Here is a 24403-nt window from a genome sequence, read left to right as displayed (position 1 = left end):
ATCTCGATTGAGTATGACTTTTCATTCTATAACTTTTTATTTAGAGTCATGTGTCTTTGTCATAATATTTTTATCGTAAAGAATATTTTCGATTTTCATTTTGATGGTTGTGTTTTTTTAGTTTTTACTAACAATTTACTATTTATTTATGTAGTTTTAACCCTTATTTTCTCCTTTTAAAATAATTTTTATTTTATTAGCGAATATTTTAACTTTTAAGTACTTCAGGGTAATTTTGTAGATTTGGGAGATACATGTCAAGTATTTCGATTATTAGGTGGAACATTTAGATGATACATGTAGAAATTTGGATTTGTTCGGGTAGTGGGTACTTCTTTAGAATCCTATTCGGGTCTCCTTCTACCACATTAGTTGGTAAATTTGTGTGAAATGGAAGACTAATAAATAATATTGCGAAACGGCCCTTTTAGTTATTTTCCCCTCAGAAATTTTACGAACGACTCACTAAAAAAACAAAAACAAACAAGGGAGCCCGAATTGGAGCAACTACTTTTCTCCATCATCACACCATTCTCATCACATCATCGTCGACGAAATTGGAAATCCAGATCATGCACTAGAACCTCCCCAGTTTCTAGATCTCGAGGAGGAACAATGGGTCGGATCTTTGAGTACTTCGTCGTGTGTGGACTAGGTCCGGAGATGCGAACCGTGGATGGAGATCTTGGATTCCATGGGATGCAAACGTTCTACTTGCCTTCGCCTCTTGACCAGTTCCCTCCTACTGATCAATCCCCTTACCCTGCACCTCCTCCTCAGCTTCCTACTGTAAGTTTGGACCAATTTCATCTTTTCGAATTGGAGGATTTTGATTGGGTTTTAGGTCCGTTCTGGTGACATTTCTTTGTTTGTTTGACGGCGGTGAAATGTGGAATCAGCTTTGTCTAGTTGCTAGGTTTCTTCTGTATTGCTAAACGAAAGCATTTTCAAGTTAGTAACTGGAGAGGCTTTGATTTTGATCTAATACGGTGATAAATGTGCTCGAATTTGGACTCTAGGTTTTCTTTCTAGTTACCTCCAATTTAGTTGAGTTGGGATATTGAATTTGATTTGCCTTCTACCAAGAAATGAGCTTTTGAAAATTGTTCAAAGTGTGGTTTGTTAAGGGAGATTACAATCGTATGTTGCCACAGGGAATTTAGTCTGGCTCAACCAGAGAAAGAGCTAGTTCCATTGTGTAGTTGTTCGTTTATTGTTGTTATTCACAGTTATTTTTCTTTGCTTTGGTCTCGTGATTGTACTTTGGAGATTTACTTTTGATTTATTAATCATCTGTTTAAGAGGTTAATGTGCTTGATTAGGTTAAGCCTAAGATATATTAAACTCAGGCGGATTTTCATGAGTCAGCTTCTTTTCTTTTGGGACAGTGTGTTCTTCCTGCTGGGGTGGAGTTCCATTCTTCTGGGTTTGCTTCTAATGACCCTGCAAGTTTCCCACGGAGCTATCCCATAGTCTTGACGGGTATGTGATTTTCCTTAGATTGCATACGTGGAGTTTTGTATGCATTGCGTTGTGGCTGCTCCACGTGCGATGTTGTTTCGGTAGCAGTAGAACTGTTTTTGTGGAGACGTCGTCTTGCTCTCGTTTGTCTAGTCTTTTTTTTTCTTGTTGCAATGTCGGATTTACGTTGGTTTGTTTTGAATACACCTGCTTTAACTGTGGTAGGGGACCTCTTACTGATTATTTTGATAATTTTTGCACAGAGGGTGATGGATCAAAAATATTTGTCAGTTGCATTGCATTTCGGGATCGAGTCTGTGAGGATATTATTGAAGCTTATCGCTTACCGCCGAATACATACGCAGACAAGTGTATATGTCTTGTGTCTCACGCTCCCAATTTCCGTGTTCTTCGGAATTCTCTCGAAGAGATTTTTGTTCTTTGCTTCTCTTCAGAAGGAAGCTGGTAAACACTATGCTAAAACATCTCCGTCTTGTCTATATCTAACATGAATTACGCATTGTGTTACTGTTTCTTTATATTATATTATTTGATATATTTAGTAAACATATGTGGATGAAGCTTGCATTGGTATTTCAATAACTTTTGTGTTGATTTTATCCGCTTGAGAAAAGTTGCTCTACAAAACAAGAAAAACAATCACCATTAGTATGTTTGAACTTTGATGTTAATGCCCTTCAACCTTTTCAGTAAACCATTGTGGGATATTATCGCCTATATGGTATCCAATGTGCCTTTGCCGACTCCTGGAAAAGACAGAGTCTTGTTTGCTGTCGAGAATTGCCTGCTCTCAGTTGAAGCACCTCCAGAGGATAGTCTTCCTCAGGCAGATGTATGAGTTGTGCTTTTGTCTCCTTAATCTGTATTGAATCCTTTTCCTTGGCTACTTTGTAGTAACAACTTTGGAGATTTCAATTTCCTGACATCTACAAGGGCGAGTGTTCCCTGATTTCTTTCAACACTTTTCCGATAGAGTTATGTAACATTTCGCATGGTTTTACTGAATGCAGATATCTCTCCAGCCTCTTGTACAATGCTTGGATGTCGATAACTTGATTAAGTTGTTTACATCTGTACTAGTTGAAAGGAGGATTTTGATTCGATCTAACAAGTAAGTTTCTCTATGTAGAGACAATGAGTTTCAGTGACATTTTTCTAGATGGTTAAAATTTTCATATCATCTCTGTTTAAGCATCACATTTATTTTGCTTCATCGTGAATCTCATTAGGTATTCGCTTTTGACGCTGGTGTCTGAATCCATATGTCATTTGATTTATCCTTTCCGATGGCAGGTATGTCATAGAACACTGATGAAATCTCAGTTTATCACTTAAACAAATATGAACTCATTTGTAAGCATGCTAAGCCATACATTTCTACTGACTAAAACATTTCATCTAATATTTATTATTTGTTTGTTGTATGTTTCTGAAGCAAGTCTACATTCCATTACTATTTTTTAGTGGAGTAGACTACATTGATGCACCAACACCATATATGATGGGTCTCCACTCTGATGTCGATACGTCCAATCTTGCTATGGATGGCGTGAGTCTTATTTTATGTCATTTTTACCCTCTTTAAGATTTAGACAACCTTATATTGGTCTCACAACATTGCCATTTTTAGGTTGTCGTGGTGGATCTTGAATTTAACCAAATCACTACTTCTGAAGAGATACCTCCGATTCCAGAGCCTGAGTTCAGCGCGTTGCGAAACGATATATTGAAACTACTGCACCCTAATGTTGTAGGGATTGATCAGTTGAAGGGCTTTGGTAATTCTGTTGAGCAGTCCCCTAAAAGCCTTAGCAAACCTTGGGGAGAGGATCATGACCTTCAACTCAGGTGACTTAGGAAACCTATGGTTGCCTAAATTTTATTATCTTTTTCCATGGAAACTTTTTGGTACTCATGTTATACAAAATCGTTTCCTATGGCAGGGTTATATTCTTAAAGTTTTTTGCATCTATATTGGGTGGCTACCGCAATTTCATAGTATGTGATTTTTATTCTTCACTTATATTATTTATTCACCACTATTATTGCACATCTTTTCTTAGTTATATGATTCTTTTTGTCAGGAAAACAAAGTTTTTAGCACTGATGCGTTTCTGAAGAGACGGTCCCGTTCCACAACTCAGCCACCAGAGCCTATGGTAAGCTAACTGGTCCATGAATGGAATGCCTATATCTACAGTTACTGCAATTTATAACTTCACATTGCTCTCTTTTGTTCCAATTTGTGTGGTAAACTGTCTTTTCACATATTACTTTTGAGTTATTACTATTTATTTTTATTCATTCAAAAGTGTTAAATAATCTGACTTACCTTTTGTCTGTGGAATAATTATTTTTATTGGTATTATTCTAATTGTTTGCAGTTGGTTCAATTCTTGGGCTCTTTTGCATTCCTCGATTATCTTGAAAGGCGTCTAGGCTCTGATGAGAACAGTACTAATCTCCTCGAGAAGTTACAAGATGCAGTTGGAAGGGGTCAAGATGCGATGTCAATTTTGCCCAAATCTTCTAGGGAGCCTGAAATAATCACAATAGCTGAGCCAGAAGTTGAAGAATCAGGTACATTTAGATCTTTTGTTTGGTTGATTTTGTTAGATCGCAGAAGCTGAATGATATAAAATTGAGGTTATTCATTTGCAGAAACTACCGAGAATAAGAATGTATCTTATTGATTTTTGGCTGGCCACCAGTAGTTGGGCAGAGAAAAAATTTGCAAGTTGGTCTAGTATGCATAACTGTAGAAAAGCTATTAAGAATCTTTTAGTCTGTTCTATTTTCTGGGGAATTATTGTCCGTCTACTGAGTTTGGGATCATGTTCTGATTTATCTTTACTCTTTTTTTGTCAGCCACCAGGTATACCTATGACAGGTTTCCCGCGAGTGTTAGGTCAGAGGAGCAAGAAGAAAAGCGAAAGCAGATCCTTGCAGCAGCAAGCGGGGCTCTTGAATCCAATGGAAGGCATCCTCCAAGGTATATCCTGATTATCTTGGAATAGCTGTCGGATTCCCTTACTTATTTTTTATATCTTCCAATTGTAGCTCACCGCCAGGGAAGAACACCAAAGAAGACAATTTCAGTTCAATGGAGAGGGCTGTAAGTGTTGCTTGTAATCTTGTTGCTCTAGCATGCCTTCAATCAAATCAATATGACATGAAGAGGTGTCATGGCTCTGACATGTGTGGATAGTTAATCAAACTGAACTTATCAATCTTTACACAGAATTATATTACGATTGTAAATGAAAGTTGATTTCTCTTGTTCTTGTACGAGATCAAGAGGGTGCTATCAATTCTTATTTTGGCCTTCATTTTTCTTCTTTTGTAAAATAAGATTTATTTAGAACTCAATTAAATATGAAAAAAAATGTCCAGAAGAATTCCGTTCTAAATGCCATACCATTACTTCTCCTCTTTACAATGATATTGTAACTACTGTTTGCAGGCAGAGAGAGAACGAATGGTCTTGGATATACAAGTCAAGTTGCAGGTATTTCTTCTTGCTTGTGTGTTTAAAGATTCCAGTTTGCAAGTCTGGAATGATTGAAATTGAATTTCTTCTTCAGAATGGTTTCATCTATTGAGAATTTTGTGAGGAAAAGAACTCCTAAAGAATTAGAAGAAAAAAAAGTATATCTTGTGGTGATATTTACTTAGTCCCTTGATAATACTCAAACTTTACAAATGAAAACACAGATTTAAATATATTAACAAAACCCAAACGATTGGAAATGTATGCTAATTGAGCTGGACAAAAACTCTAGGCATGTCATCAAAGTTACCTCTAAAAAACGTAATCTTCTTTTTTTCTAGATGTAATGATCTAAAATGTGTACAAATAATTTTTCGCTTTTGAAAAGTTGGTTGTTTTTCTTGAATAAACCCGGATTGGTCATGATTCACCCTCCTAGTAAATTAATCCATTTTAAAAGGAAACGATGAAGATCAAGTCTGTTGTCACTATTACATTGGTTTGTTGTGGTTTCCAGGGATTATGGCTCCGTCTTCTCAAACTGGGTTCAGCTGAAGATCCTCTTTCTTCATTTGAATACGGCACAATATTGGGTATGTTCCCCTTCAATGAGAATGTGAATAAATGTACAGTAAAATTTCTGCTGCAAGAAATGGTTAAACCAAGAAAGATATCAAATTCTTATGCTTAATCAGCCATGTACTAACAACCAATTGGTTGCCATTGTGATTATATTTCCGTCTCTTCTGTAAAAACCAGAGAGCTGTTGTTTTCTCTATTGAAAATTGAACCTCATACTTTGCTCATGTAGCTCTCATCGAATCTGATGCTGAGGGGATTGGTGGGAGTGGCTTTATCGAGTGTATACGAGAACATCTGTATTCGGTAAGCGTAGCAACTGTACGGCATATATACTGAGCAAGTTTCTCCTAGCTGAACCTTACTGTATAGTGGACTTATTTCCTGCAGGGCTGGCATGGTCAATTGACCGAGGAGCAGTTCATTGCAGTCAAAGAATTGGTAGGTAGATAACTAGATTTATCTGTATACCGGCCTTAATATACCCACTTTCTAAATTGCTTGCACGTTAGCTGTGCTATATAGATTTGCTCAGGTTATATGCCCTGGCTGTTGTTGAAGGGTTTTTAGGTTGGGTAACACCATGTATGATTTCTTTTGGATTTTTGACTTCGGAGTTTAAGAGAAGTAACACAGAATGATATGTTTCAACGAATTGTTATCAGCTCAAAATGGCTGTGAGCCGTGCTGCTTCAAGAAGCGATTTGTCGACAGTGCGGGACGCACTTGAAGTTTCTGCAGAAATGTTCAAGAAGGATGCCAATAATGTCTCAGACTATGTCCAGCGTCATCTCATCTCCATACCCATCTGGGAGGAGTTGAGGTATGCAATTCAACATGCTGCGGGCTCTATGAATTTTTTTTTTTTGGTACTGCTCAGAAAATAGATTTGACATATTGGGAATTTTTTTGACAGATTCTGGGAGGGTTACTTCGAGTATCTCATGGAACAACCTGCAAATGAGTGAGTCTTCGTAAGATCTTGTATTCATTTGATAATATCATATGTTTGTTCGTATACATGCTCCTTATCACTAGCACAATGAGAACTATATTTAACAATGAGTCGGTGAAAGCAACTGTAAATTTGAAAACTTATGGTGGGGGTTTTGTGATGGAAATAGAAGCCGTTCTGTAGATATTTTGGCTCTAGCAAGGAGCTCTTTATAATGATTCCCGTATTCTCTTTTGTTTTTCAAACTAGATCGTTGAAAGAAACTTTTGGAGAAATTAGGAATATACTTTGTCTATGTTTTAGATCTTCAGTCTTTAAAAATGTCTGTAATGCAGATAGATTGTAAGTAATTTCCATATCATACTCCTAGGTGTCTTTTTCCGATTCCCCTTAAGGATGCTTCATCAACTTATCAGTTGTTGTCCACATACTTGAAATTTTATCTCTGTTAACCATGTATCATCTTATTGTGTCTAACATTGTACAGCCAATTGATTGAATTATCAATAACTAATTTGTGTAACTCTTTATTGTCTCTCAGATCAGTGAACTATGCTACTTTGGTCACAGCCAGACTAATCATAGTGGCATCACATATGGTGACTTTTTTACCTTCTTTTCATGATATGTGATGGTTACAGTTCTTTCTGTTTACTATGTCTTCAAATTATTTATTGCTCTTGCAAAGGCTGGCTTGGGACTTCCTGATACAGAAGCTTGGAACATGATCGAGACAATAGCAGAGAAACAAAAACTTGGATACAAATTACTGGTAAATTAACTCTTTATATTTCGTTCTGCAGTTATTGAAATGTGAAATATGTGGTCTTTATTCTCCATATGTTACCAATTTCAAGCTTTTTAATTGGGCTTTTGAAAATCCTAACCAACTGAGGCCATATCGTTTTTGTTTCAGATTAAACTCAGAGGGTTCCTGTCGCATGTTCAGCAACTTCGTGTCGGCTATTGGGGTGTTTCTTCATTTAAGCAGCAGATCATATCTTCCGGGTTGCCATCCCCACGTCCAAAAGATGTCTCTGACGAATCCCAGCAACCTTCAGAAGCTTCTGGAAGGAGCTGGGTTCAGAGTATGTTTAGCAGAGATACAGCATCAAGAGCAAATTCTTTCAGTCGTGTTCGTAAGTGGGTATCTGATAATGCTTCTTCAGGTATGTCCGTGATTGCTCTTCTGTCTTTTGGTTTCCATTCTAGCATGTTGTTGCTGACGTCAATATACTAAACTTTGCAAAACAGACATAACTGCTGCTGCACAGAAGAAAATTCAGACCAATGTACGTGTTCTGAAGGGTCACAGCGGTGCTGTCACTGCCTTGCACTCTGTGACAAGAAGGGAAGTCTGTGACCTTGTGGGCGATCGCGAGGATGCTGGATTCTTTATCAGCGGTAGTACAGACTGTCTGGTCGGTAAAAATGCTTGTTTAGACAAATGTTTATATTGTTATTTTACATTCATCACTTTTTTTAATCAATTAGTTGACTTTGCTTTGCTTGCGCCTATATATGTTCTTTACATCTACTTGTGAACACACACCTTGATTATGATGATGATGATGTGTTCTATTAGATCTGAAGGATGGTTGCATTCACTATCTGCCTGTTATGCCTAAAGATAATTTCTTAGAGGGTGAAAGGGTAGTTCATTCGTTTGCTATTAATTATTATTTAGATAAGTTCAGTATTTTGCTATTAATGTTACCATAGTCATGGATATGGATATAGAAAATTGGAACATTTGGAAGAATAACTATGCCAAAGTAGGATTCGAAAAGTAATTCGCATACTGCTTTTTTCCAGTCCAATGTGTCAACTTGTTAGAGATCGTCATTGACTGAAAAGTTTCACTTAAGAGACGATCATCTCTCTCTTAAATAGGATGCTGTAGTCTTGCACTCATTCAATTCTGGAAATTCAGAGAGGTTAAGTTTTCTGCTAATTTAGAATGGGTGATGACAATCTAGTATCCCGTTTTGGTTGCTTCCTGAATTTGAGCAGGTTAAAATTTGGGATCCAAGTCTGCGTGGTTCTGAACTTCGAGCGACTCTGAAAGGACATACTGGGTATACTCTAAATCTTATTCACCTTATTGCTTCTCGGTAGTTGTGGATTTTTGTTAATTTTCATATGTTACGGATTTTTAATAGCACTTCCTTTCTCTTTTTCTTTTTAACTTTTATGTAGAACCGTGCGTGCTATAAGCTCTGACAGAGGAAAGATAGTTTCAGGATCAGATGATCAATCTGTTATCGTATGGGACAAACAAACAACTCAGCTTCTAGAAGAATTGAAAGGCCACGATGCACAGGTTTCCACTACACTCTAGTGTTTTTCCTGACATTAGGATATGATTCATGAGGGGGAGAGGTATTAATGGTCAACACAGAATAAACATATATAGGTGGACATAAAATAAAATAAAATAAAGATAGTTATCATTGGAATACCATTTGGAAAATGTTGTAGTTGTCACTAGGATCTTTAAAGTATTGACCATTGATCAATGACAGTTTAAGTTTGTAAAGTTAATATCACTAACCAACTATAAGAGGAAGCTTTAAATAACTTACGTTGTTCTGAATAAAGGTATGCTACATCCAAAACTATTGTGCAGGTAAGTTGTGTCAAGATGCTTTCAGGCGAACGTGTCCTCACTGCTGCACATGATGGAACAGTTAAGATGTGGGATGTTCGAACCGATATGTGTGTTGCAACTGTTGGCCGATGCTCTAGTGCCATTCTTTCGATCGAATATGATGACTCCACAGGAATCTTGGCTGCTGCGGGCAGGGATACGTATGTATGCTATATTACCCATTAGTAACATGAATTTTCTGTATTAAATGTCACTTACAGATTCTACTATAATGATTGGATAATAATCAGGATTGCAAATATATGGGATATTCGTTCAGGAAAGCAAATGCATAAGCTGAAAGGGCATACCAAATGGATACGGTGAGCCTCACCCTGATCTTTTACAACATGTTTCTTTTTGTTGTGACTTAGAAATTACAAAACTAATAAACCTATGGCCTTATCTCCTTTTACATGTTTATTAATGATGCTATATCTGCGGGTTGTAGGCTACTTATTCTTAGTATTGAATTGGTTTATATGAATCATTTGTTATTACCTTGTAAAATGCTGTAGCATATTATAATATTTCAGCTGCGACTTGTTTGATCAAAATGTGTCAATTCTGCAGATCAATACGAATGGTCGAAGATACCTTGATTACTGGCAGTGATGACTGGACAGCACGAGTGTGGTCTGTTTCCAGAGGATCATGCGACGCTGTTTTGGCATGCCATGCTGGGCCAGTACAATCTGTTGAATACTCCCCATTTGACAAAGGAATAATCACAGGTCCATGTTGATTTCATCTACCAACAATTCTCAAACGATTATTAAGAAGCATCAATCTCACAAATAACATCAAAGCTTAAGTTAGTGCGTTGCTCTCTCTTTCTTGCAGGCTCGGCTGATGGGTTGCTCCGCTTTTGGGAAAATGATGAAGGTGAAATTCTCATTATCTAACCTGAACTCTAACCTGAATCATTTACTTAAATTTATCTAGCTTGCTTCATAAACTCTTTAGTGTACTTATGTTACAATTGGCCTAACAACAGTTCTAGACCCAATCAACAACTATCCACTGCACCAAACATTATATTTCAGGTACCTGATAATCCCTTAATACTTTGGTTATCTCGATTTTCAGGTGGCATTAAATGCGTGAAGAACATGACGCTACATAGTTCTTCCATACTATCAATCAACGCAGGCGAACATTGGTTAGGCATTGGAGCTGCAGATAACTCAATGTCTCTATTCCATCGTCCTTCCAACGCAGGAACCAAAGTCTCAGGCTGGCAACTTTATAGAGTACCACAAAGAACAGCGGCCGTGGTATGATCCTCTTATCACATTAGTTGAAAGATACTCTAATTTTTCTGGTCATGCCGTTTGTTAATTCTTATGAGATGCTGAAATGCCTGGAAGCAGTATAGATAAATAATTCTTATAAGTCTACACAATTATGAATCATTGTGTTCTACCATTTGGACTGGTTTGTTTCTTTTTATTTGTGTATTCGTATTCACTGAGACTGAGTCTCGGATTTGTGATTCAGGTGAGATGTGTTGCGTCAGATCTCGAAAGGAAACGAATATGTAGCGGTGGCCGGAATGGAGTTCTCCGGCTGTGGGATGCGACCATCAACATCTGATTTGTCTTCCACAATTATCTCTGTGTATGTGTTGTGTATGTCTGCCCTCTGACATATGTGGTTTAAGAAAATTTTTGATTTTTTAATTCCAAGTACTTTTAAAATATGTTTTCTCAGTGATTTTTGTTTTGATCAATCTATTTTTTTTTTCTCCCTCTGTCCCATTTTAGAAGATTTTGTTTTGGCTAAAATCAAAGATTAAAGAAATAATAAATACTTTCTTATTTAATGGGCTTATATGTGAGAGAGAAGTATTTAACATACTAGTAAAATGTGCATCCGACAAATTAAATTCATATATTACTTCTCCCTCCACAACTATATACGAGTAAAAACATATATGCAAACAATTACGTGAACTGTATATAATCCTTAAACCAAAGTTTGTTTTGTATATAAAATAACTTGGGAATATATTCGACAAAGACTGAAGCCGACTAAATTATATCCACAGATTAGTTTGTATGTACCTATATCACATACAAAAAAAAATCTCTCAAGTAAACAAAAAATAGAGTGGCTTCGTAATCTTGTTGACTTTGAAATGGTGGGAACTTGTATGATTATACGTCGATCGAAAAAGAAAACATAAATTGGTATTGACTTGTGAAAATGATTCTTATCTGATAAAGGTAAACATGATTGTTGTTCATGTTTTTCTTTTTCTGGCTTAAAAGACTTCGCCTTATGCTACTGAGTAATGTATGATCCAAGTTAGGGTCTTAACTAAATAGAATTATGTAGAGAAGGATTAGAGAAGAAATCAAAGTCGTTGTAGTATAGTGGTAAGTATTCCCGCCTGTCACCCGGGTGACCCGGGTTCGATCCCCGGCAACGGCGTAAACTTTTTTATCCCCAAAAAAAAAAGAAATATGGTGCTTGCTTCTTGGTAACCAGAAGAGGGCATCGGCTTGCTTGTCTTCAAAGCTAGCTAGCTTCGAAACCTTTCCAGGATTTTGGGGAGTCTCCATAGAATAGAACTGACACTTGGATTTGATTGGTCTCCGTGAATCACATCAAACCTATGACCGATGGGCTCCCACGCGAAAGCAAGGATTTTCTCGTCCAACTCAAGAACCTCGTTGGTAATAATTAATGCCCTTCTTCCTCACTGAAGCGGAAAAGCTCAAACAGAGAGCACCTACGTCGAGTAACTTGGACAGCAAGATACTTTCCATTGCTCTGCCAGTGCATCTTAAAGTTGCTAGCGCTGAGAACATCCTTGTGCATCAGCTCAACTTGGCCAGGGATTTGTACAATAACAACCTTGTTGGTAAGCTTCTGCTTGCCATCACCTATCAACAGTGCAAGGATGGGTTCAGTAGGAGACCAAGACATGTCCACAACATCATTAAAGTTAACATGCTTTTGGCGTAGCAGGCTGAAACTCTTAGTCTCATAAACAGCTACAGTGTTTTTGACAAGTGTGGCAAAGTATTTATCATCTTTTCACACAGCATCAAAATGTGAGATTGGAAGTAAAAAGTAAGAAAGAAGAGAAGCAAAGATGCACTCACGTTCGGTTTGCTTGGGTTTGGTTTTCACCTGGTGAGACCAAGTATTTCTCACCTGGTGAGATGTCAAACATATTCTCTGCCTTCAATAACCAAAATGTAATTCTCAAAATCCTCAGTCCTATAAATTAATCCTATATATATGTGGAGAGAAAACGGAAACACAGTTTTTTTAAAAACCAATATGAGAAACAAACCTTATGATGATCATAACCCATGCGACAGGGGAAATAAGCAGCCCTGTTACCACATATCTAGATGCTATTAGAAACACCGTGTACAAAGTGGTGATCATATTAGAAACAAGTAGTAGTAACCTGAGTATACAACTTAATAAAATTTAATTCCGTCTGATTGTATGACTCCTCAGCAATATCGACCGCTCCAGTTTTGAGTCTTTTGACTTGTTGGCTACAAATATAGCAGCAACCATTTAGAATATACTACCATAAAACTAGCAGTTGAAATGATGGCTCGAGAAATCAAGAGACTAAAAAAACACTCCTAGCTAGTGGTACCATTGTAAGAGACAAAAATAGAAAACATCACCTCGAAATCCTCTTAGATTTGGGTCTTGTACTGTGATCTTTGCCGCCCATGATTTCGAAACTTGAATGACACAACAACCGCAAAGTGGCTACGTACTGGCTTGTTTTCTCTTTTGACCTCGTTTATTAAAGCTGTGCAAGGACGATGTTATTGAACTCGTTGGGCCTCGAGCCCATACACAAAAAAACATTATGAAGCGAATATTAATTAGCTCCTAATCATATTTTTGGATTTGGAAAATTCCCTTTTCCTGGAAGAATAGATGTGGTTGGCTTCTTCTACGTTTTTGTACAAGAGAGCTTCTCTAATAAGTGAAACCTGAGAGACCATTTTCCCTACTCTACTTTTTAGCATTTTTTGGTAAAATCTTGTATTCATCACTTAGTCTTTCACTCTTTAGCATGTTTTGGTTGTTGCTTTCTATTCAACTTTATCTCTGCTGTCTCAGTATGAAATCCTGATAGGCCTTTTGTTTCAACAACTGTATTGAGAAATGACTTTTTTTTTAAATGGAAAAACAGATTCCTCTGCTGTACATACATTATTACTTGCCGCAGTTTCGCTATTCGATTATGAGAATGTACACAAGTTTTCAGTACAATGTTGTCAGTGTATTACCAACCGTATTGTTTGTCAGTGCATAGTTGAGGGAGCTGGATGTGGCTGCGGTAATGGTGGAACCGGGTAAGCCGGTACAGCATAAGGAGCAACTCCAAGATGATGATGATGGTGATGATGATGAGTTCCCATTGGAGGTGGAAGCATCACAGGTGTTCCAACTGCTGAACCCATATGATCATGTGGTGCGATGATTGGTTGTCCCACAGGCGCATTACCATACATCCCTAATCCAGCCATTGTTGGCGGATGATGTGGTTGTGGTTGCGGTTGCGGTTGTGGCTGTGGTTGTGGCTGAGCTGGTCTATGTTTGACCACTTGTTGTTGTTGTTGTTGCCCTCCTGTGACCGCAGGAGGTTGATTGTTCACTGTGGTGATGTCGTGAATGCTAGACCGCCTTCTATCTCGGTTCATCGAGTTAAGCCGGATGAAGTACTTTTGAGCATGACTTGCAACTTGTGTTGGAGTTCTTGAGATCACAAAGTTCCTTGAAATGCTTCTCCAATCTCCTTTCCCAAATTTGTCCAAACCCAAAAGAAACAACCTTTCAAAAAAACAGAGGATTCTATAAAGGTGAGATCTTTGAACCAAAAGGTAACAGAGCATTGAATAAAAGGTAACATCTTTGAAAACTTTTTTTCACTCTTTTAAGTCTCAAAATGTCAATGGATAGATAAAAGAAGAAGAAGAAGAAGAAGAAGAAGAAGAAGAAACCGATGCTCTTCTTCAGTCCATGGGATCCCTTTTCTTCTCTCTTGCTCTGCTCTGGATCCACTACTTCTACCTCCTCCACCATTGGAGCTACTTATCCCTGAGGTTCCATGATTTGGTTTCTTCTCCGATGATCCAGAGGAATGAGAGTCTCTGTTGGCCGGAGAAGTTGCTGCTGCTTCATCGACGATGAGACCTTTCCGGTTATGATGATAACGAGGTAAAGGAACTTGACCATTCTCGATTGCTTTGACATCTTCTAAAAGGATTTGGTAGTGTTTCTTTACTTGTTCTAAGGTCTTGCTTGGAACCATTGACGCCATTTTCTTCCATTGATCATCTGTTATGTCTTCCTCTACACAATGCAACGCAATTGCGTTCTCGAATGCCTTCTCTTCCTCTCTGCTCCATATTGTTGCTGCCACCACACTCTCCATTCGATTGATTCAAAAATCTCTCTGTTTCTTTCTCTCTCTCTCTCTCTCTCTCTCTCTCTTTCTTCTCTTTGGTTTAATCGTGTGGTGGGCATGATAAGAGTTTGTGAAACGTATGTGAATGGGTCAGATTCTTTACCTTTTGGAGTTTTGTGAAACTTTTATTTCTTTCTTTCTTTCTTTTGTTTGGTGTTTAAGTTGAATGCGCATTATAAGATTAGACAATTTGTATATGCGCAGGATAGTAGGAGACAATGCATATGCGCATGATAGTAGGGATTGATTGGGACCTTTATCTTATTCACAAGCATCATCAATCAGTTTGGGTTCGTTTTCTATTGTGTCACTCATAAGGAAAGAGTAGTACCCATAGGATAAGATTCTTGTAGTTGACGATCACTCTTCACTTTTCTTTCAAATTCATCCTCATTCGTTCTTTAGAGATTTTGGTTACTTCGGTTTATTATATTACAACTTGAATGAAAGCAATGCAATGATTAGTGTAGTTTGGCAAACCTTTCGATTTTAATATTTATTGCAAACAATTTAGTTCAGAAAAAAAAAAGTTCCTTATTTTCTTTATTTTTAAGTTTTAAATGTTGAATTATGTTAGAACAAAAGCAATTTGAGATTGTCATTGTACATGTTGATCACATTGTAAAACTCTATATTTACTGTGGATGCAAAATTCAGAAATGAGAAAAATGTGTAAAAAATAATTATCAAAGTCAAAATATTTGTTAGGACATGTCCAACCGAGAAATGGCTGGAGATTCTCAAAAAAAAAAAAAAAAAAAAATACTTTAATCATACAATAAGCAACATTGCTTCAATGAAAATTGAACCAATGAAAATAGTCTATAGCCTATAAACAGTACAGAAATGTTGCCTCAGTAACCAATTCCAGAAACGTTTTTTTTTTAGTGGGCTAGCTTTTGAATTTTTTAATTAAAATTTGGCCCTACAAAAACATGAGCAACCCAATAAGTATTTCCACTGGACTTGGTCTTGGTACACTATACCAAACCGAATCTAATCAAATAAAATCTCTACCAAGTAGTTGATGTATAGTGTACTACTATATAAAGAAAACAAAGTTACCAAGTAGTTCTTGGGCCGGTAATACTGTGACTAGCTTTCTCCTAAATGAGTTAGAAGTCTGACTGACCCTTAATCGTCTAAATTTGTTTGGATAGACTTTCATGAAGACGATTGACAAGTTTGATCGTTTAGCTTCCCTAGTTGTGTTGCTCACCCCGACTAGGTTTCTTTTTATCTTATACTTCAGTAATAATGTGCTTTTAATGATTCAATTCAACTATGAGATATTGAGATCTTACACCGACATGCATAAAATCATTTAAATCTCAAGAAGAGATGCAACACGAAATTTAAATTTCTATATTGTTGGTGCGGGATTCAGCACCCCCGACATACCGAGCTAAACCAGAAATATTAATTGATTAGTTAACCGGGAAACCGGTTAAGGGCTTGATTAGGTCAACAAGAAGTGAGTTCGGACAAAGCGTAGCCTTGAAGAAGAAGAAACCGACCTCTACTTCGGCACGGCGGCCGACTCAAGCAATAAGGCAGTTTTCCATATCTCACTTCGTCCGATAAGGAAAGTTAATATATTATGCAATCTAAGAACATGTATAAAGAAGGGGAGACTTCTCCATTGTAAGGCATCCAGAATCGAATACAATAATCGAGTTCTCCTCTTGTTCTTAGCAATAAACCCTAATTCTTTTGAGTTCTACTTCTTTACTTTTAATTCTAAGGTTTAGATCTACTTTCTAGAGAGATAACTCTATTGAATTTGTTTCCCCCCTTAAACAAATTCATTGTGGAAACCTAGTTTCTACAATTGGCACCGTCTGTGGGGACGCAAATCATCTCTAGAAAAGTTACTCTCTAAGAAAATCTCCCTAAAAAGCCCTACAATAATGTCTTCCATCATCAACGAAATCTCCAAAGCAAACCGCACAACCTCCAGCATGCCCGATCTCACAGGCGTCGCATCCACTCAGGATAGCATCGCAACACAAGGTGGCGTTTCGACCAGGCCGGCCATCGCCGTGTACTCTCGTCACCGCGTCAACGCAACGACAAACCCGGCCGAAACCTCCGCCGAACTCCCAGTCGGGATCAGATCTGAAGGGGAGACCAGCCAGGAAGCAGGGCGAACTCAAGAAGAGCTAGTCAACCGCGACACGGAGCAGCAGCTCGGCGCACAGAACGGGAACCTCCCTGTTCGTGCCACGCCAGCGGTCCAAAACCCGCAGGTCGTTTCCATGGAGGACTTCAAAATCTTGTTCGGCTCCATGACGAAAGAGATCTACCAGATGATCTCCGATACCAACCGCAGAGTCGACGCCGTGGTAACCCAGACAACCCCATCGCAAGTCTCTGCCGGACAATCGCCAACACTCAACTTAGGCGGTCTCACTCGTCGTCTCGACTTTTCGAACGCACAATTCGAACAGAGGAATCCTCCCCCTCACACCACGTCGAGTATTCGACCGACGAATCCGAACTCGCGGATACACGAGAGCTCGGCCGCCCCGGTCGCCCGCCTCGCGAACCCCGGACCTTGCTTCAAACTCGAAGAAATCAAGTCGCAGATTAGCGGCATGAACACACTCCTCCATCGGGCTATCAGCACGGCTCCGGAGATTGATAGAATTGTCGAGGTGACTCGGCAGTCACCCTTCACTCAACAGATAACGCGGGCTGCCATACCGAATGTCAAGCTGAAGCTTCCAATCTACCAGGGAGACAAAGATCCGGTCCAGTTCATGACATCCTTCATGGCGACCATGTCAAAAGCACGATTCACCGACGAACAGAGGGACGCCGGTTGCTGTCAGCTATTCGTCGATAGCCTTTCCGGCCCTGCCTTAGTATGGTTCACAAGGCTCGAGCCGAACTCAATCGACAACTTCGACCAGTTGTCCAAGGCTTTCCTCAAGAATTACCGATCCTCATCGAACGAGGCGTGACAAGTTCGGATCTCTAGGAGATGGCCCAGGAACGAGGAGAACCCATCGCCAGCTTCTTGAACAGATTCAAGGAGAAGCTGACAAAGGTCAACATCCCGGAGGACGCTGCAATGGCAGCCTTCAGAAAGGGTCTGATCCCTGGATCACCATTACGAAAGGACCTCAACATCCGGGAACCCAAGGACCTTGACGACGCACTGCATCGAGCTTCCAGAAAGCCACAAAAACTAACGACGAACAATCGTCGCATCCCCCCAAGGCTAAAAACCGGGTCGAACATCACGAACCCCGCAAGCACCACGAACCTCAGGATCGAAAAAAAGGCGTCATCCACGCAGTCTCCGAGGCGGACGAACAAGACAAGCAGCCGTCTGACCTAAAGGAACTCTACTGCGACTTTCACATGACCCCCGGTCACTCCACACATGAGTGCGTCCACCAGAAGAATTACTTGTACGGGAAGTATCTCTCTGGCGAAGTCGAAGCTATCTTTCAGCCAAAAAGCGTTCGCGGAGGCAGAGGTCGCCGTGGGGGATGGCGTGGCGGACGATCTAACGGAGGCCGCGGTGCAGGTGGCAGACGAGGCTACAACGGACCACCCAATGCAGTCCAACAGCCGGCCAACCAAGCACTCGTCAACCACCAAAAAGAGGCGCACCAAGCAGACGAACTGCCTGGCCCTCCCAAGCGGCAGAGGGGGCAAAACCCGGAGTGGGCCAATTCCCCTCCCCGAAGACGAATAACCATGATACTTGGCCCACCGGAGGACTGCGCAGACTCCGTCCGCGCATTGAAGAAGAGGGCACGACAAGTTTGCGCCCTGCGAACAGCTCCAAGCGAACTTTCACTCTGTTTGGACCCGATATCATTCACTTCGGAAGACGCCAAAGGAATCCAACATCCCCATTCAGACCCTTTGGTTATCGAAGTCTCAATGGGTGACTTCGACGTTGAACGAGTCCTGATTGACACCGGGAGCACCGTCAATGTACTCTGCTGGCAAATGTTAGAAAAAATGGGCGTCACACCAGATCAACTGAAACCCAAAACTCGAACGCTGACGGGCTATGATGGAGTCGCTAAGATGTCAATGGGCGACGTAAAGCTACAAGTACGAGCTGGCGGAGTGACCCGGAAGACTAAGTTCGCAGTCATTGATGCACCTCCGATCTACAACGCCATTTTGGGGATACCGTGGATATATTCGATGCAGGCCGTACCATCGACCTATCACCTCTGCCTCAAATTCCCGACCACCACAGGAATTTACACACTTTATGGCGACCAAAGGGTAGCCCGAGTGTGCTCTGTTATCGAAAAGAAGCAGAGGAAGGCGGAGAACGCATAGCAATTACAGAGCGGGGACCATCTTACCGGTCCCCACAAGTCGGAGCGGGATCGCCTCAAATCTCCGGAGTGTCGAATCATACCGGCGAATATAGACCCCTCCGACCCCTCGCGAACTGTCGGCATCGGGTCCGAACTCGACGAACACATAAAGACACAGCTGATCGTTTTTCTGCAGTCTCGAGCTTCCACATTCGCCTGGTCAACAAAAGACATGATCGGGATAAGCCCCGAAGTCATGTGCCATAAGCTCAACATCGATCCCACATTCAAGCCGGTCAGACAGAAACGCAGGCGTTTGGGCCTGGATCGAGCCAAGGCGGTCCAAGACGAAGTCGAACGACTACTCAAGGCAGATCAAATAACGGAAGTCCAGTACCCTGATTGGTTGGCTAACCCGGTGGTGGTCAAAAAGAAAAACGGCAAGTGGAGAGTCTGCGTGGACTTCACCGATCTCAACAAAGCATGTCCTAAGGACAGCTTCCCTCTGCCGCACATAGATCGTCTCGTTGAAGCTACGGCCGGCAACCAATTGCTTTCATTTATGGATGCATTCTCAGGGTACAACCAGATCGCCATGAGTCCGGCCGACCGCGAGAAAACGGCATTCTTCACAGATAGGGGGACCTACTGCTACAAAGTGATGCCGTTCGGATTGAAAAACGCCGGAGCAACCTACCAGCGATTGGTAAACATGATGTTCGCAGATCTGCTTGGCAAAACTATGGAGGTCTATATAGACGATATGCTGGTCAAGTCTTTGATCGCAGAGCAGCACGTCCAACATCTGGCAGAGTGTTTTGACATCTTGGATCACTTCCAGATGAAATTAAACCTAAAGAAGTGTACGTTCGGAGTAACTTCCGGAGAATTCTTGGGGTACATCGTCACTGAACGGGGAATAGAGGCGAATCCTAAACAGATTGAAGCCATACTGGAACTACCGTCACCGACCAACAAGCGAGAAGTACAACGCCTGACTGGCCGGATCGCCGCTCTGAATCGTTTCATCGCCCAATCAACGGACAAGTGCCTCCCCTTTTACCAACTGCTTCGCGGAAATAAAGATTTTCATTGGGACGAGGAATGCGAGGTCGCCTTTCGTCAGCTAAAGGAGTATCTGACTTGCCATCCAGTGTTGGTCAAACCGGAGGACGGCGAGACGTTGTATCTCTACGTCTCGGTTTCAAGTTCGGCAGTCAGCGGGGTGTTAGTCCGAAACGATTGCGGAGATCAAAAGCCCATCTTCTATACAAGCAAAGCACTAAACGATGCGGAATCACGATACCCCAAGCTGGAAAAACTGGCCCTTACAGTGATCGTCGCAGCACGGAAACTGCGGCCCTATTTTCAGTCGCACTCTATCGTCGTGCTTACTGACCAACCACTCCGAACTATCCTCCATAGTCCTCTCCAATCCGGACGCATGGCGAAGTGGGCAGTCGAACTCAGCGAGTACAATATCGAATACCGTTCTCGCCCAAGTCTGAAGTCGCAAGTTCTGGCTGACTTCATCACCGAACTATCACCCGAGCTCGACGACCCCACCCCTGCGGTGGAGCAATGGACAAAGTTTGTCGACGGTTCGTCAACGAATCACGGATCCAGGGTGGGACTTATCCTCCGATCCCCCACCGGTGAAATCCTTGAGCAGGCGTTAAAGCTCAACTTCAAAGCGTCGAACAACAAAACCGAATACGAGGCCGTTCTCGCGGGACTCCGGTTAGCCCGGGGACTTGGAGTCAAACACCTGCAGGTCTTCTGTGACTCCCAACTCGTAGTCAGCCAATTCAGCGGAGAATTCGACGCCAAAAACAAGCGAATGGGAGCATATCGACAGTTGGTCCGAACGTTATCCGGAGAATTTGCATCTTTCTCTCTAACGAAAGTCCCACGGGAATGCATCAGCCGACGCCCTCGCAGCTCTGGCAAACCGCTCCGACCCCGAGTTACGACGTACCATTCCAATTGAATGCATCGATGCTCCCAGCATTGATCCAGACAGCCAGATCGCCGTCATCAATGACGACTCAATCCCGATGGAAGTCGGGATCGGTAAACCTCCGGAGGATTGGTAACTTGAGATCAAACTTTACATCTCCGAAGATATCGTCCCGGCAGACCGATGGGCAGCTCGACGACTGAAGGCTCGAAGTGCCAGGTACATCCTTTTGGACGGTGAACTGTTTCGCCAAAGTGCGTGAGGAGTATTCCTTACCTGTGTTACTCGGGACGAAGTCAAACGCATCATGATGGAGGTGCATGAAGGCGAGGGTGGCAACCATTCTGGCGGACGCGCACTCGCTCTTAAAATCAAAAAGGATGGTCACTATTGGCCTACCATGATGGCCAACTTCATGTGGAAGAACATCATATGTCGCCACGGACTTCCATACGAGATTTTCACCGACAACGGCACCCAATTCACCTCGATGATCACCAGATGCTTCCAGACGAAGTGGCAAATCCGTCTCAGCACTTTGACTCCTCGGTACCCGCAAGGTAATGGTCAAGCTGAAGCCACGAATAAGTCACTCATCGATGGACTCAAGAAACGACTCGGTCGAAGGAAGGGAGCATGGGCAGACCACTTGGACGGTGTACTATGGTCATATCGCACAACCCTGCGGTGAAGCACGGGACAGTCCCCCTTCTCTCTCGCATATGGTCTCGAAGCACTTGCCCCGACCGAAGCAGGAGTCCCGACACTTCGTCGTACTATGATGGTCGATAATCCCGAACTCAACGACAAGATGCTGATCGACCACAACGACCTCGCCGAAGAGTTGCGCGATAAAGCTCTAGTTCGAGTGCAACACTACCAAGATGCAGCGGCTCGATACTATAATAAGACTGTTCGTCAGCGGCGTTTCAATGTAGGCGATCTAGTTCTGCGATGGGAGGGTCCATACCTCGTGTCTAGAGCGGTTCGTCCAGGCGTCTACGAACTCGTAACCATGGCCAGGGAACGGATCAAAAACTCGTGGAACGCGGCCCACTTGAAACGTTACTACAGCTAAGTCGTTGTTACGACTCTACCCAGGAGTTTTCGGGACTCCGAACTCCATTTATCTTTCTTTTGTAATACGAACTACGATTGGCTAGATCCCCACTTCGGGGTATGTAGGCAATTCCTTATCTTTTAAAGATGAAGCGAATGCAGCTAATATATTAATAAAGTTTTTTCCGGTTAAAAAACTTCTTCTTATTTTCGAACACATTCAGATCGGCGACAAGCCGGTGTACAAAATATCGACCGTATTCCAAAATTCACTTGCATTTGAAATAAAGTTTCTATAACTAAGTCAATCCCCATTACATGCTTTGGAGTGATGACCAATAAAAAAAAACAGAGAAAAGAGACGCAAAGGGGAAAAATCCCTTCAACAACTGAAGGTCCTAATAAAAAAAAAAAAAAAAAAAAACAGTCCGAATTCCACGTTCGGAACGGTCGGGGCTTCGCCATCACCGTCTGGGGCGGTCCTGTAGACGAAGTGGAGGCTGTGAACCCGACAGATCGTCTGCCAGCGGTTCCTCCACCGTTACCTTGTCCAGTTCGCTTTGCCAGAACTCACGAGCTTGCCTTAGGGTCTCCAGTCTCTCCCTCGGAACTTCGACGCCTCCTGAAACCAAGTCTTCCAAGAAGGAAAACGGGCCCTTGACTAGATGCCTCTCACGGAAAATCGGGCCGGCCGACTTCAGGAAATTGGCGTACCGCCTTAACCTTTCTACGGAAGCTCGGTAGACCCAGATATCCACAGTAAACGGGTGCGCGGTATCTTCGAGGGGCTGACAGTCGTCCTCAAAAAGGACAGGCACCTCCATACTCGCCACCAGCTCTTGTCACGCCGCACGCGCGGCAAGCAGCCCGGTCATACGCCACTTCTCCAAGAAAAAGCCTTCGGTGATTATTTCGTTCAGGACCCGAATAGCCCCGTTCAAACGGTAAAGCCGACATACTTCGGCCAATCTACGACGTCTCGCCATAAGGTGAGCCCCCAGCCTATAGCGGCGAGCCCGATACCTTCGGAGTTCTTGACACACGAGGCTCCCTTCTACACCCGCCATATCAACAGGTGGGACAGGTGCGCGTACTCGGAAAGTCTCTACGCCCTCTTGGGCAGAAGGGTTATCTGACGATTTGGCTCGGTTGGAACCGCTCGACGAAGCGGCTAACCTTTCCCGAGCCCGTCTTAGCCACGCAGATCGAGTAGTCACCATCTCTTTCTCTCAATATTTTGGAAAGTTGTGGAGGTTAGAATGATCTCCCAAACTCTCAATCCTATTTATACAGGATTATGGGAAGTATTCGCCGCTGAATCCACCAATCAGAGTGCAGCGTGATTTTCGCGAGGTCCCGAGAATAATTCTCAAAGACCGCGCAGCGCATTTAATGAAGCGCGTTCATTATTTCCAAAACAAAAAATGGAAAATTTTCAAAAAAAAAAAAAAAAAAAAAAAAAAAAAAAAAATTGCACACTCATACGTATACCTTAGCCCGACCTGGACTAAGTATCTATTAGTTCGTACAGAACTCACCCCTTGTTGACACCCTGGCCAGGTGATCAACTGGTATAACTACCTACTATTTTTCGGAATAAGCCGGACCCAAAGTCATTATTCCGCACCCAAACTCTCAATCATTGGGATAAGCCGGACCCAGAGCGTTTATTCCGCGCCCAATCTCTTAATTGTTTGGGTAAGCCGAACCCAGAGTATTTATTTCGCACTCAACCTTTAGTTCGGACGGAATGGTAAGCCGAACGTAGAGAGTAATTTCGCACTCCGGCCAAACACACTTCGTTTAAAGTTCATAGCCTGCTTTTGAGGCTCTAATCGATTTTTTCTACCGTCACTTAATGAAAATTGCCTGATGTAAGCCGGGAGACGTCTTGCTTCCGGCACATTTTTTAGAATAAAATAGCAAAATAAATCTCTTATTATTACTGTAAAGTTTTATTGAGATTTTATGACAAGCAAAGTTCAAGTTCGCCTGCTATATTGCAGCTGCATTTTATTAAATTATCAAACGAAACATCCTAATTCCGAACTGGTGCGCCATTCGCAGCAATCTCGCGAATGCTCGTCTTGAGTCGCTTCGGCATTGGCCATAGTAGTTGCAACCCAGTCTTTTCCCAGTCCTCGGAACGAGTCTCCAATGCTCTGGCCTTCTGTTCGGATTCATCAAGCAGGTCAGTAGTCCTTTTCCTTTTCGCCTTGAGTAAGGCGATCTCGGATTCCAGAGTCCTCAGCCGTCGATCGATCCTGCCTCTCTTCATATGAAAGTACTGAAGATCTTGAGTCAGTTCTTGGTGCGTATCCTCAATCTGCATACGCAAAAATCAACAACGGGTTAGTACGAAGAAGACAAATTTCGGTCGTTCTTAAGGAAAGCAAAAAGGAAAAGAGGGTAGTGGCTACCTGACGGAAAAAGGCATCGGCCTTGGCAAGCTCGGCATCGGTTGCACGCCGGTTA

General features: G+C 41.7%; 2 protein-coding genes, 1 long non-coding RNA gene, 1 other non-coding gene and 1 pseudogene across 4 annotated transcripts; 3 read left to right on the top strand and 2 right to left on the bottom strand.

Annotated features, from left to right (window-relative positions):
- Positions 1-362: 362 nt before the first annotated feature.
- LOC104777820 (DENN domain and WD repeat-containing protein SCD1) lies at positions 363-10905 on the top strand. The gene is made up of 31 exons (XM_087506831.1): positions 363-789; positions 1389-1482; positions 1725-1926; positions 2173-2314; positions 2493-2593; positions 2712-2775; positions 2918-3031; positions 3113-3330; positions 3426-3480; positions 3567-3641; positions 3867-4062; positions 4351-4474; positions 4543-4597; positions 4946-4990; positions 5490-5565; positions 5784-5857; positions 5942-5992; positions 6217-6374; positions 6468-6515; positions 7048-7105; positions 7195-7278; positions 7423-7675; positions 7761-7927; positions 8520-8584; positions 8706-8829; positions 9136-9317; positions 9408-9479; positions 9730-9890; positions 10000-10041; positions 10246-10433; positions 10657-10905. Exons 1-31 carry the CDS (start codon positions 616-618, stop codon positions 10750-10752), a joined length of 3558 nt encoding a protein of 1185 aa, XP_087362957.1. The 5' UTR covers positions 363-615; the 3' UTR covers positions 10753-10905.
- A 302-nt stretch (positions 10906-11207) lies between these two features.
- LOC104779231 (eukaryotic translation initiation factor 3 subunit B-like) lies at positions 11208-12865 on the bottom strand (annotated as a pseudogene).
- TRNAD-GUC (transfer RNA aspartic acid (anticodon GUC)) lies at positions 11521-11592 on the top strand. Its single transcript has one exon. It is a non-coding gene; the product is annotated as a tRNA-Asp (tRNA).
- Positions 12866-13301: 436 nt separating the features above from the next.
- On the bottom strand, positions 13302-14725 carry LOC104777819 (transcription factor SRM1-like). The gene is made up of 2 exons (XM_087506832.1): positions 14148-14725; positions 13302-13977 (listed from the first exon to the last, which is right to left on the bottom strand). Exons 1-2 carry the CDS (start codon positions 14579-14581, stop codon positions 13449-13451), a joined length of 963 nt encoding a protein of 320 aa, XP_087362958.1. The 5' UTR covers positions 14582-14725; the 3' UTR covers positions 13302-13448.
- On the top strand, positions 14107-15093 carry LOC147947722 (uncharacterized). The gene is made up of 2 exons (XR_015594465.1): positions 14107-14703; positions 14819-15093. It is a non-coding gene; the product is annotated as an uncharacterized LOC147947722 (long non-coding RNA).
- Positions 15094-24403: the final 9310 nt, after the last annotated feature.

The sequence above is a fragment of the Camelina sativa genome, chromosome 3 (genome assembly GCF_030686135.1).
Source record: "Camelina sativa cultivar CO46 ecotype springtype chromosome 3, ASM3068613v1".
NCBI classification, from domain to species: Eukaryota; Viridiplantae; Streptophyta; class Magnoliopsida; order Brassicales; family Brassicaceae; genus Camelina; species Camelina sativa.
Note: the sequence above shows the minus strand (reverse complement) of the source record. Positions and strands in the feature narration are given on the sequence as shown.